The 13,987-nt window shown below is 38.2% G+C and overlaps 1 protein-coding gene across 1 annotated transcript; it reads left to right on the top strand.

Annotated features, from left to right (window-relative positions):
• The first annotated feature begins 11,745 nt into the window (after positions 1–11,745).
• On the top strand, positions 11,746–12,684 carry LOC122099627 (melanoma-associated antigen B5-like). Its single transcript, XM_042670184.1, has one exon. The coding sequence runs from the start codon at positions 11,746–11,748 to the stop codon at positions 12,682–12,684; it is 939 nt and encodes a 312-aa protein (XP_042526118.1).
• Positions 12,685–13,987: the final 1,303 nt, after the last annotated feature.

Below are 13,987 nucleotides of genomic sequence, written 5' to 3'. Positions count from 1 at the left end.
AGCATTTTGTTTTCATTCATCAATGAGGACAAGAGTTCAGCTGACTATTTACAAGGCTAAGAAATAAAACGTTGAGCTTGTCCTAGATCACCAAGGGAGTTACCCATGACTTATTTAATTCATATGAGCAAGGGTGGTTTGCTTCAGTGTAATGTTTTCTGAAATAATGTGGGGACACAGGAGATTCTTAATTTTTACCCTATTCCAGTATTGTAAGACTTAATTAAAAAAATCAACATTATCACATAAAAGATACATTGCTGCATAATCATTACATTGGAATATGATGTACACTATGAGCAATCTGCCAAGGAGACAGAAACAACATGACTGCCTTGCATTTATATAGCCAAGCAGACAATTTATTAAATGTACTTTCTAAGATAAAAGATAAGTAGTCTTTAAGTAAAGGAAACTGATGACACCATTTGTCACCCGTCGTTATTCCTCAATTCAATTAGCAATTGAGGAAACCTGTTAGATAGATAATTGCTTCACTCAAAGGACTGTAAAAGTGGGAAGACTTACTCAGCATTTTAAAAGAAAAGAATGTTGCCTTTACAAGTTTTCTAAAGCAAATGCTTTAAGGGAAAAAAGAAGAGTGGAGAAAAGTCTCTCTCTCCCCCCCCCCCCCCCCCACCAGAGGAGAGTAATTTTATTTTTTCATTATTTATTGTCAAGCTGAAGTATAGAGAGGTTACAGTTATGTAAATAAGGTAATAACTACATTTATTGTCAAACTTGTTACTCCTTCCCTCATTTTTCTCCTATTTTCCACCCCCCCCCCAACCTTCCCCTAACTTGTACAGCTCATTTCCAACATATTGTCTCGTGTATGTCCCTGTTGCATTGGTTCCCTCCTTGTCCTTTGTCTCACCATTCTGTTGATCCCCTTCCCTTCCCTAATTCAGATAAATATATATACAATACCAGAGTGCCAAAATCAAATACAGTGACAACAGGGGATATAAACCTGCTTCATTTTGAGGTGATCCCGGAGATTTAACTTAGACCTTTGTGCAAATTAAAATGATGAGAGATCAGCAAGCAACTATCAGAATGGTTAAATTTCAAAACACTGACAAGATCAAATGATAGGATATGAACATCAGGTACCTGATTTAGTGCTGGCAGGGATTCAAATGGTACAGCTTCCTTGGAAGACACATTGCCAGTTTCCATAAAAACACACATACTCTAACTGTATGATTCTGAAATTTTCCTAACTGCATCAAAAAAAATGTCCACACAAAAACCTACACAAAATGTTCATAGTGTGCTGGGCGCCAGTGGCTCATGCCTGTAATCCTAACTACTCAGGAGGCTGAGATCTGAGGATATCGGTTCGAAGCCAGCTCGGATAGGAAAGGCCATGAGAATCTTATCTCCAATAATCACTCAGAAAACTGGAAGTGGCGCTGTGGCTCAAGTGGTAGAGCATTAGCCTTGAGCTGAAGAGCTGAGGGACAGCGCCCAGGCCCACAGATCAATCCCCACAACCAAAAAAAAAAGTTCATAGTACTGTTAAGCACAGTTGTCAAACAGAAAAAAACCAATCAAGATGTTGCCAAACTGAAGAATGGAATTTTTAAAAAGTTGTAAATCCAAACAATGGAATAATGCTAGCTAATAAAGAAAAATGTGCAATTAGGCCATGGAAAGACACAGAAGGACCCTTCTAATTGAAGTAAACCTATCTGAAAATGATGATATGGGCTTTGTATTTCCAGCTATCTGACACTGTACACAAAGTAAAAGCATTAAAGTCATTAAAAAAGATTAGATTCTGTTACTAGTGTGGTTCATGCTTATAACATTAGCTACTGACATCTGAGGATCATGGTTCAAAGCCAGCCCAGGCAGGAAAGTCTATGAGACTCTTACCTGCAATAAACCACCAAAGAGCCAGAAATGGATTTGTGGCTCAAGTAGTAGGGCACTAGCCTTGAGTAAAAAAGCTCAGGTAGAGTGCCCAGGTGCTGAGTTCAAGCCCCAGGAATGGCATAAAAAAGATGAGAGACTTAGGGAGACCAAAGGTAAAGAAGAATGAGTAGAATGTAGAAAACTTTTAGTGTGGTTGAACTATTTTATATAATACTGTACTTATGGATACTTTACAAAAGATCATAGAAATATAAAGCAGAAAGAGTAAATGTTAATATTAACTATAGATTCAGTTAGAAATAACACATCAATACTGACTCATTTATTGCAATAAATATACCATAGTAGATTTCAATATCAAGGAAAACTACATGGCAGAAATGATGTGACAGTTTATGGAGATTTTCTGTCCTATTCACCCAAATTTACTATAAAACTGAAATTGCTCTAAAAGATAAAGCCAAAGGTGATGTCTCCGACTTGTAACCATAGATATTTGGGATGTAGAGATTAGGAGGATTATAGTTCACAGAGAGACCCAGAAAAAGGTTTGTGAGAGCATAATCTTAGCCAATATAAAGAAGGCATAGTGGCATTTACCAGTCATTCCAGCTACATGGGAAGTGTAACTAGGAGCCTTGTTTCCCATGCCTGCTTAGATATAACTAGAAGACCTTATTTGAAAAAATAACAAAATCAAAAGTGTTTGCTATCTGTCTCACATGACATAAAGCCTACCTAGCAAATGTAAAAACCTGATATCAATCCCCTAAACCACCAAAAAATAGGACCTGGAGGGCTATGACCATGTTTTTCTTCACACTTGGAATCTGTACACATTCCAGTTCAACCAGAAATCTGGACTTTGTCCAGAAATCCATCTTATTCCAATTTGCAACCAGGTCCACTGTCATTAAGAAAGTTGTGTGCTCTAATGTTATCTCTTTTAAAAGTAAATTTTAAAAATAGACTTTTAGTAAGAAATTACAAGCACTTGTATATAAAGCTGGATAAGAAGAGGAGAAAAGAATTGGTCAATGTGTGTTTGTTTCTTAAGATTAATAAACCCTGGTGTCCTATTGTATAGCAATTTGTGGATGTATTATGGAATAAACTGTTTATATCAAAGAAACTGGAGTATCTAATTATCCATAGCTTTGGACTGTAATCCTAGCTAATCAGGAAGCTGAAATCTGAAACTACACTTCTGTGGTTTGAGGCTCATCTAGGCAGAAAAAGTTCTTCAGATTCCATCTCTAAAAATACCCATCATAAAACAGGTCTGGAGGCATGGATCAGGTGGGCAGAACACCAGCTTAGTAAGTGCAAGGCTCTGAATTCAAAACTCAGGACCAAAAACATAAGCTGTGAAAAATATGATAAAACGTTACCCAACAATATCCATATAATTCAAGAATATATATTGTACTAAATAAATAAACAGAAGGTAAATAATTACAAAGAGATATGCAAAACTAATGAATCACAAAATAGTGGAGCCAACAAGGAAAAGCTGGTTCATAAATTATAGTAGGTAAATAAAATTGAATAGCTTTTTGGTATAAAAAGGATTTAATGCTACTAAGTAAACACTATAGTAAGTATTAATGTATTAGCCAGGTACTGGTAGTTATGGATGTAATCCAAAGTACTCAGGAGGATGAAATCTGGAGGATTACAGTTTCAATTGTAAATGAAGAAAAAGGTCCACTTAGAAAGAATATGTCCAACTGCACAATTGAAACTTAAAGTGTAGTCTAAATGCAAGTACATCAAAATGTACTAGGACCACCCAGGTTTGGAGGCCAATTACATAAAATTTGACGATAAAACAAACTGCCAGCTCATATAAAATCTTCCAAAACAAATAAAGGGATGGAAATTAGTGACCATTTTTAACAGACAAGGCTGGCACTTCTACCGACAGATCAGAATACCCCAATTAAATAATACTTGAGACAGCTTATTTACAGACAAGATATCTCAAGTAAATTTATATTTCTTTGTAAAACTAATATATGCCAATAATTTTTAAAAAGTGACAATAGGGGCCAAGGGGAAAGACTAAAAATGAAGAGGAAAAGAGGAGGAGGATGAAGTCAAGAATTCAATGTATATCCTACAAAATTAAGAAGATTAAGAAGAGTAAAGAAAGGAGTGGGTTGGGGGTGGGATGAATAAGAATGTTGAAAGAGGTGACATTGATCAAAATATATTCATAACTGCTTTTTAAAATAGCAACTCCTTTGTATAACTACTTAAAAGATTTTTTTAAACAACAAGTTTCAGTAAGGTAGAAGATGGTGGCCTACACTTATAAACTGAACTATTCTGGAGATCAAGGTAGTACTATCACTGTCATAGGTCAGACTGCACAAAAGCAGGCTCTATGTGAAAAATAAAGTAAGAGACACTTGGGGCATATCTTAAATGGTCAAGCAGTTGCCCTAAGCTCAAAATTCATTATCCCCCAAAGGAAAGACAAAAAAAGAAAAAAGAAAAGAAAACCGGTGGTAATAGTAGAAGTAGCAACAGTGGTAGTAGTAGTAGTCCTCAAAGTAAAATAATAAATGTTTAGGGCCCTATCCACAAAAAGAGGATACCACAGAGCCCTATCAGTACTTTCTTAGAAGGTTCTAGAAATGCTTGGCTTGAGCCCCTTCTTACTTCTTATTTAAGACTCTCAGAGAAATGATCTCTTTACTCTGAAAGTCTTTGACTCATCTTAGAAGAGGAAGATATATCTGCAGTTGATGAAAGAGATTTTTTTATAAATTCTTTGGAATAGCCCTCTCTGGAACAAAGGAACACTGACAGCAGGAACCCAAGGTTGTGTTCTCCAGGACCACATTCCCAAGTGGAATTGGAAACTTAACTTTAGACTTTCTGGCTACAGGAGGTATAACATCTATTGAGGAACGGCCTCAATTCAGGCGAGAAAGACTTCTTGGGTTCTATTAGAGGTCTTGATGGGTAAACTGAGTTAAAACTAAATTCTAGTGACTCAGTAAAAGTTGCTACCTTGCCCACTCACACACACAAAAAAGAATTGGGCATATTGAGCCCCATTCCCACTAAGGCTTTTGGAATCCCTAGCTATAGCAGTTAGGCCCAAAGGCCATTACTCCTGGCCTTATGAAATGAAGACCTTCAAATTAGGAAGGTGGATTGGAGTCTGCAGAGGGTCAAATCAATGGACTATGCAGTTAACCATGGAGTCTGATCATGAAAACTACAGGGACAATGCATTGTGTAAGGGTAGACATAAGGAACCCCACTTCATACTGTCTCAGCCTAGTGCCTGGAAGCTAAAGGATATACAATGCTCACTCACTTGATCCTCTGCAGAATAAGGGAGGAAGGAGATTTAGTCTAAGAAGATGGCAGCATGCTATCCAAGCAGGATTCCCAGGTCACAGGTGAGGGATGTGATCACTCTGGGTAGAAATAAGCTTCTCTAAATATCCCACCCCCTGTCAAAGAATGCTGAGCGTCTCAGAATGAAGTGGTGGGACAAAGTGGTTTCTTATTGCATCCTTCTTGATACTAGGGATGTTGTTACTGTTCCTTTCGAAGCAGCAGAGAGAGGTGTGTGCAGGGAAATCTAGACCTTACCAAAAAAGGATATGAGAGTCTGAACGCAAATTGACAGGACTCAAGGGCTTCACAATAGGCATACCACTGCCAGTCACTGTGGCTATTCCACTGTCCTACAGTGACCCAGAACTCTCTACCTTTCTACACAAGATTCTCAGGTCACAGACTAACCAGAAGAATCCAGTAGGTAACAAGCATCACCTGCAAGAAAACCTTCAGAGGGGGCCTAGGATAAAGTTAAATTGTTCTCTCCCTCATGATGGGATCACAAGCTTGCTGTGAGGGGCGGTGCAGGGAGGGGGGTGCAGAAGAGCACGCATCAAACATCAACAGGCACACAAGATCAGCAGGATGAGCAGCGTACTGCAGAGGCAGAGGTAGAATCCCCCTCCTCCTCTATTCCTGTTAGCAAGGGTGCTCACACCAAGACCACTGCTGTCTGAGCTCCCCAGCAGTCTCTGGTAGCCATGCATTGTGTACTTTGGCTTCCTTGCTGCAGGAGCCTCCTGCATGAGCTGTGTTGTGGGAGTTGATAGTCCCATAGTCCCAATACAGTTGTAGCACCCTCCAACAGACAGTATCTAGTCAGAGCACTTGTAGAGATCCAACCTCTAGGAAGACCAGTATGCTGGTACAGTACCCGCTAGAGAATTTTAAAATGCAAGGACCCATTACACAGGTAGATAGGATGTTCATCCAATGCAAGTACAAGCAGCACTTCCCCAAGATCTTCAAAAAAGCATTCCGACACAAGGAGCTGATCTTTGGTAATGAGTTACAAGAAATAAAGCCCAATAGTTAATTCTATGGCCTTGCTCATAAATGGGGGCACTCTAGTGAGAACAGTCTGAGTGTTACTAGGAGTTTGCCCAAGACAGGCCTGTTGATAACATTCCTGGCTGTGATTTTCATGAAGGGCAAAGGTGGCACTGAGGAAGAGATCTGGGAGTTCCTGAATGCACTGGAGATACATGCTGGGATGAGGCACTTAATCTTTGGGGAGCCTGGAAAGGTCATCAAAGATTTGGTGTCGGATAGGTACCTGGAACACTGCTAGGTACCTGGATGGTGACCTGGTAGTTATCGTCACCATAAATTCCTCTGGGTGCCAGAACCCAAGCTAAAACCACCAAAATGAAAGCTCTAGTGGTCTTGGCCAAGATCAGTGCTACTGTTTGTAGGGCTTTCCTTATGCTGTATTTTGTGCCTTTGAAGAATAAAGAAGGGAGAGCAAGAGAGAGCATCAGCTGCGGCCTGCACTGTTGCCCAGGCCAGGGTCTCTTCCCATGTTCCATTCCTCAGCTCTTCCCATATTTTGTTGGGACTGAGGTAGTTTTCATTGTGCATTTGAAGATCAGTGAATCTTCTAAGTAGTAAAGAAAAGTATGGGCTGGAGGCAGCAAAGCTTAATTTCCATATTCTTAGTATATAATATGGTTATAACACTGTTTTAAGATTGTAGCTCTGATTTTCTCAAGGCTTATCATTTAACTGAATATTTATTTTACTTCATATTTATCATCTGTCAATTATTGCATTCTCCATTACATTTTTTTTTGCCTGTCCTGGGGCTTGAGCTCTGGGATTGGATGCTGTCTCTTGAGCTTCTTTTGCTCAAGGTGAGCACTCTACCGCTAGAGCCACAGTGACACTTGTGGCTTGAGTAGTTTATTGGAGTCTCACGGACTTTCTTGCCCAAGCTAGCTTCAAACCACAATCCTCATATCTCAGGCCCCTCTAGTTAGGATCACATGTGTGAGCCACCAGCACCCAACTTCACTTCCTTGCTTTTTTTTAAAAAAAAGGGGTTTAAAGATAAAGTTTTAGTGTTTCTTTTAAAAATTCCAAATGTGTATTAACAAATCCCAAGCTCTTTCCACATCTTGTTGAGTCTGACATAGAAGTTTTCACTCTGTGTTTGAAGAAAAGTCAGTTGCCTAAGTAGTAGTGAAGATATGGGATCAAGGGAAAAAAAATAAGTGTTCCTTTCCAGTAACATTGTTGAAACATCCTTGTACTTGCTTTTGTTATTTTTCAAGGCTTCAGTTTTAATTGAAGATGATTGTTATTTCAGAATGTGTTCTTGTCAGTTAGTTTGTTCTCACATTCACTGCTTTTTAAGTCAGTTTGAAAGGTAGTATTGGCATTTGTATATACAAATTCAAAATCTATATTTTCTTTATGATCTAAAACCAGATAACAAATAATAGTATAATGGTAATGGGAAACAGCCTCAAAGTAAAGTTGTTGGAACATAATGCAGAGGAGAAAAAAAGCAAAAAAATAAAGGTCACAAATGTTTAATTTTTATCTTGCCCTTTTCTTTGTTGTATATATTTTAGAATAAATAAAACACCCCTGTATTTATTTAGTTCATGTATGAAAGAAGGTTTGTTTTCTCACATTTCTGTGGATATTCCCTACTATCTCCTGTGCTAAAAAATAACTTTAAATAAACAGCATACAAAACTTCTGACTGGATTTTTTTTTCTTGAAGGACTAGCTTCTCATGAACACAAGGAAGAAGTACATATTAGGTGAAGCATCCAAGTAAGGACCCTGAGGACTGAAGGAGCCATTCAAATCCTAGACATCAGAGAATCCTTACCCTCCTGTCAGCCAGGCCTGACATTAGACAGATGTGTCCAGATGAGGGAACTGTATCATCCCCGTAGGTGGTCTCAGGAATTAAAGCCTGTCATAGGAAGAAATAGATCTTTTGGCCATAGGCATATTCAGGATGAGGACCTAAATTAGGAATAAGGAGGGCATCTAACCCAAAAGATAGCAACACACCAAGTTCTGGCCCTATCAGTCCTGGGATGCTGCAAACATTCATTCACTCAATTTAACCCTGACGGATTCAAGTTACTAGGGAAAGTCTCAGTTTCTGAGTAAGACTAAATCAGTCACTTCTTTAGAACACTGCTGTTGACTCTCAGAAACTATAGCCAGAGTGTTTTACTCTGACTTCTGCCTCTGGGGAGTGGAGTTAGTGAGGACTTTAGCTTTATGCAGGCTGACTCAGCTCAGAAAAACATTAGCTCTTACCAGGAGTCAGAGAAAGGGCCCCGAGTACAAAACTGTTTGGACATTTAAAATCTGTTCAGATTAGAAGTCCCCTGTATTTAAAAATTAAAAGTAAAAATGCTTCCACATGAATTCTCAGTTTCATAATTAAAGATACTTCATAGGATTGATTAAAATACTTCCTCTCTTTTCTCCATCACAATTCAACTACAAAAGTTAAAAAAAAATCCCATTTGTCCAACCTTTCTTTGATTTGTTGTGTTGCTGGGTCTCTATTGAGAACATTTTGGCCTGTGCCTAGGAGACTTAGGGTTTTTCCTGTTTCTTCCTGTAATGTTTTCAGGGTGTCTGCTTTGACTTCGAGGTCTTTGATCCATTTGGAGTTGATTCTGGTGCAGGGTGATATATAAGGATCTAGCTTTAGTTTTCTACAGGTGATTAACCAGTTTTGCCAGCACCATTTACTGAAGAGGCTTTCTTCCATTCTATTTTTAGCTCCCTTATCAAAGCTTAGGTGGCGATAGGCCTGTGGGTTCATTTCTGGGTTTTCAATTTTATTCCACTGGTCTTCAGGTCTGTTCTTGTGCCAGTACCAAGCTGTTTTGATTACTATGGCTTTGTGGTAGAGTTTGAAATTTGGTATTGATATTCCTCTAGCACTATTCTTTTAATATTGTGGGAACTCATAAAAGAAGTAGGCAAGAAGCCTTAATTTTCTACATACAAAATTCAAATTCCTTTTCTGTCATGGCTCCAATGACTAGAAAGAGACTCAGAAGAAAGTTAGGAAGCTTTTCTTATTTTTACCACTGAAGCAAGTTTTCAATGACAGTTATATATGCATTTTCTCAGCTGTTTCTTCTTTATGTTTACTTTTTCCTTTCCCATTTTACTAGAATTGGAGATGGTCTTCATTAAGGGCATTTCTGTCACAGAAGAGCTTTGATATTTCCTGCGTAAATTTACGGTTTACTCTTGGGACTCAACCAGATAGAACAATAAAATGCCTGGAGTACTGTCAGGTAACCTCAAAAGATCATTCACACTATGAATGCTTGAAAGGTCGAAGAGATCTTGCTGAAACCAGAATGATAAAAGGCCAATGAATTTTATAAAAAGGAAATGACAAGAACCCCAATGTATTTATAGACTACAATTAACAGATTTTAAGAAATAAGGAACAGAAGGACTAAGGACTAGAAGAGGCCAGGTTTTACAAGGCAGCTTAGCACATTTTCATGATTCACATCTAGTTTCCTTCATGTCAAGTAAAGGTGACAGAAAGTCTCCACTCATTCACTAAAAAATGCAGTAAATGTTTCAGAAGTACAACATGGAACTGGATGCAATTTGGTGTATGTATTTGAGCTTGTATTCTAGATGAGTAACCAAGGTTTTAAAATTTTTTAAATGTTATTCCATTGATGCATTTACTAGTTTTTTAACTCTCAGCTTGATTCAAAGCTTATATGTAATTTTCAAAGCCTGAATGAAATATGTTTATGCATATAAAACTCTTCAACTGTGCTTCAAGCTTCCTTTGACTGTGTAAAAAACTATTTCTACATATAAAACAAAAAAATACTATTGAACACCCAGAAAAGTTCTGTGAAGTTCAGAAAATAGGTTTTCTAGAAGCATTTTCAGTTATAGGATTAGAGATTCTTTCCTTTATACTTACACTTTTCCATATGTCCCTAAGCAATCAAACCCTTGTCTTTTAGAGATGCTAGATGACTCCTAGCATCTTCTCAACAGCAAGTATTCACTGAAAGAATGGAGCTCAAGATGGATCATATTTCAAGAGTATACCTGTTTCTTTCAAACAGCTTCCCCTATCCCATTTTTGCCCCTTTAACTACTTGGAATAACAGGGGCATGATTTATTTTTTAACAAGTGAAAAAGGTACCTCTTGGATACAACCCTTTTCTGTTCTCCTCATTTCTCCTTAAATTTCATACAGAAATATTAGTTCAAACAAAACCAGCACTAATCTTGATGAATGTATTAAGGGACAGGGTTGTATGGGTAGGACTGCAGGGATGGAATGGGACATTCTGAAACTTCTGAGAGAGTAGGTGATTTGAGTGCCCTTGGCCCTCCCTGGGAAGCTATCAACCCCGTACCTTTGAACCACCCTGTTAGCTATCATCCCGTACCTATGTGTTCCCTGTAAGGAACATATTAAATTATGGATGGAATTTGACCACAGATCTTTGGATTTGGAGATTATAATTATGCCTAAAGCACCCCCCCCCCAAAAAAACTAGAGTGTATCAAGAAGAAACATTAAAAATGAAAAAAAGGCAGCTATGGGTAGTGGGTACCAATACTTGAAGTGTCCTTTAGAGAAGTCACATTAATATTTTCCTAAATTGATTATTTAGCACTAAGTGCTTTAAGATTTTCAGGTATATGCTCATTGTTATTCTCACTTCTTAGAAATACCCTCAAGTTAGCCTCATTTCCCTGGCTACACAAAAGAAACACATTTATTTGTCTCAGTCATTATCAAGGATTAAAGTAGAGTGATAAGTTAGGACTTAACAATTAAAATTCCAGTCTTAGAACTCAGAGGAGCACACAAAGCCCCACCCTTGCTAGCAGCCCTTGGATACCTCACTGTTGCTAAGATCTTGTGATGTAATAATTTCTAGGATGTCGGTTAGAGGTGGAGGCCTTGCTTGAAGCCTTAAGCAGACAGTAGTTGGAAGACTTGCGGGATAATTGGGAGGACAGTGAATACTTTGAGCACTAAGGTAACTACCCCTCTAGCAGATGAGATTTTCTTTTCCAGCTGAGGGATTTCAGGGTTTGGGGGCCATTACCATGAAGGCAGAGAACTCATGACAAGAAAGTGTGGGTAGTTTAGGCTGGGCAGATATCAAAACAATAACCTGTCACTAGTTTATGCAGGAGGCAGGCTAGCAGGCTCACACTTACTCTATCTTCCTCCCCAGGTTTCCCAAAGTATCTGGCAGTCAAGACTACAGAAAGCTCTTACATTGCATCGAGATCCTTCTTGGAGGACCACATAGTTATGGTAGAAATTGACCAGTGAATGTGTACACGCCTGCCCCCACACATCATCTCTCTTCTACTGGGCCAACATCAGGCATTCTCTCCCTCCTGAAACCATCTTACCTTGGAAGAAGTAAATTAAGATGCTAAGGTGTGGGAAACATTTCAAAGCTGCCCAAATCTCCCTGGCAAGGCTTGCGCTTACATCACCTATGTATAATCCTCAAGTTGTTCTGTATAATGCTATAAAAACTCCTTCTACTCTTGAATTAATTGACATTCTCCAGGAGCCATGTACTACTCAATTACCTACCACTACTTATAATGATGCTGTTAATACAAGATTGAATGAGGGCAAAAGGAGCGAAGAAGAAGAAGAAGAAAAGACAACTTCTGAGATTAAGCATTCAGCTGAGATATCCTGCATTGATTTTGTGGCTAAGAAGGCCATTACATTGGCAGGGTTCTTGCTTTACAGGTATGAAAAAAGGAAGCCTATGTACAAGAAAGATATGCTAACAATTATCTCTTGTTCGAATGAAGACAAGTTTACTGAGATTCTCATGAGAGCCAATGAAAACATTGAGAGTGCCTTTGCAGTTGTCATCAAAGAAACAGACACAACTAGTCACAAGTATGCACTGGTTAGTAAACTAAAGCTACCGAACAATGGGAGAATCCATTCAGGTATGGGCTTACCCAAAACTGGGTTAGTTATGACTATTCTAGGTGTTATTATCCTGAAGGGTAACAGCATTTCTGAAGAAAATCTATGGAAATTCCTAAAAACAAAGGCATTATATCCTGGTAAAAAACACTACATCTACGGAGAACCCAAGCATCTTATTACCAAAGATCTGGTGAGACTGAATTATTTGAAATACCAACAAGTGCCAAATAGTAATCCCCCTCAATATGAATTTCTCTGGGGACGCAGAGCTTTGAAAGAAACCACGAAAAAGGAAGTGCTAGATTTTTTAGCAAATGATAATGTGATTGCTCCAAACAAATCCACAACTACATATGGAAAAGCTAGGAGGGATGAAGAGGATGCCAATAGTGAAATGGTAGCCATTCCTGGCCCTAATGAAATGGCCATGCTCCTGCCTTTACCAGGAGCTGCAGCTTCTCCCCTTTATCCCTCCATCTAATATTACAATGGAGGTATACATAGAAATTCAAAACCATTCCACATGAAATAATTGGGATGGAGAATAAAATACAATTAAGCATTATCTGTATAGCTTTGCTCATTTCATTTCATTCATGTACAATTGTATGCTTAGATTGTCAAGAAAGTAGGAGAAATTAAAATTTTATAAAGAAAAGCTGGAAGATGATGGCTCACATCTGCTCTCCAAGCTACTCAGGAGGTGATACCTGGAAGATTTCAGATCTAGCACAGCCAAGGCATTATAACCTGGGAGATTCCATCTCCAAATAACTAGAAAAAAATGCTGGGTTGGAGGTATGACTATATTGGTAGAAAACTAGTATGAAAAAGAAAGGTCTGAGATGAATATACACATGTGTACATGCACACACACAAATTTTGAACTAAGGAAAACAAATTATTTTGTTTTTGCAGTATTTGCAGTAAATTCATATCACTGGATGCCTCTATTAGAAGAGATGTGCAAGTCGTAATGTCAAAAACGAACTTTACAACTTTGGTGGAGGGGTGTGTGTGGGGTGTGGGGGCGATTGGAAGGGATGGGAAAGGGTAACAAAGGAGGAGGCAACAATGCTTGATAAGAAATGTACTCATTATCTTGCCCATGTAATTGTAACCCCTCAATACGGTATTTTTACAATAAAAAAGAAACAATTAATAATTTAAACTTCTTCCCACCTTATGGAAATATAAACAAATAGGAAATTAAATTCAGAGTATAAAGAGAAAAGGCAATATATGCTATAGCAGAAATCAATAAAATTAAAACATTGATATGATAAATTTAAAATAATTATTTTTCATAGGATTACTAATCTTTAGTCACATTAAGAAGACAAAGGCAATTAAAGTAGGAGAAATTCTTCCTTTTGCTCAAACACCATTTGAGGACTTGCTCATTAGAAGGCTCTGTGCTAGTACTAGAGATACTCAGACCAAGATCTATCTACCTTAAAGAATTTTAGAATCTGGTCAATGTAGTCATTTCAAGAATTAATTAAAATACCTTATACTAATTGAAGGGAAGTAGAACTTTTGGATAGAAGGAAATTTACTTTCATCAAAGCATTATGAATTTTTGGAAGCTTCCTGCCAATCAATGTGATGTAATTTTATACTTGAAACTCCAGGTTGGCTATATGAGGCTGTGGGAATGGGAGGAAAGGCCAGGCACAAAGACATGTCACAACTATATGCTCCTCTCTAGACTCTACTTGAAGATCAGATTCCCTTCTCCTTTACCCATCTGGATCAATAGGGTGAGACCTAGATCTTGTTTA

This window comes from Dipodomys spectabilis, unplaced genomic scaffold, assembly GCF_019054845.1.
Source record: "Dipodomys spectabilis isolate Male_0828 unplaced genomic scaffold, ASM1905484v1 ptg000526l, whole genome shotgun sequence".
In the NCBI taxonomy this organism is placed as follows: Eukaryota; Metazoa; Chordata; class Mammalia; order Rodentia; family Heteromyidae; genus Dipodomys; species Dipodomys spectabilis.
Note: the sequence above shows the minus strand (reverse complement) of the source record. Positions and strands in the feature narration are given on the sequence as shown.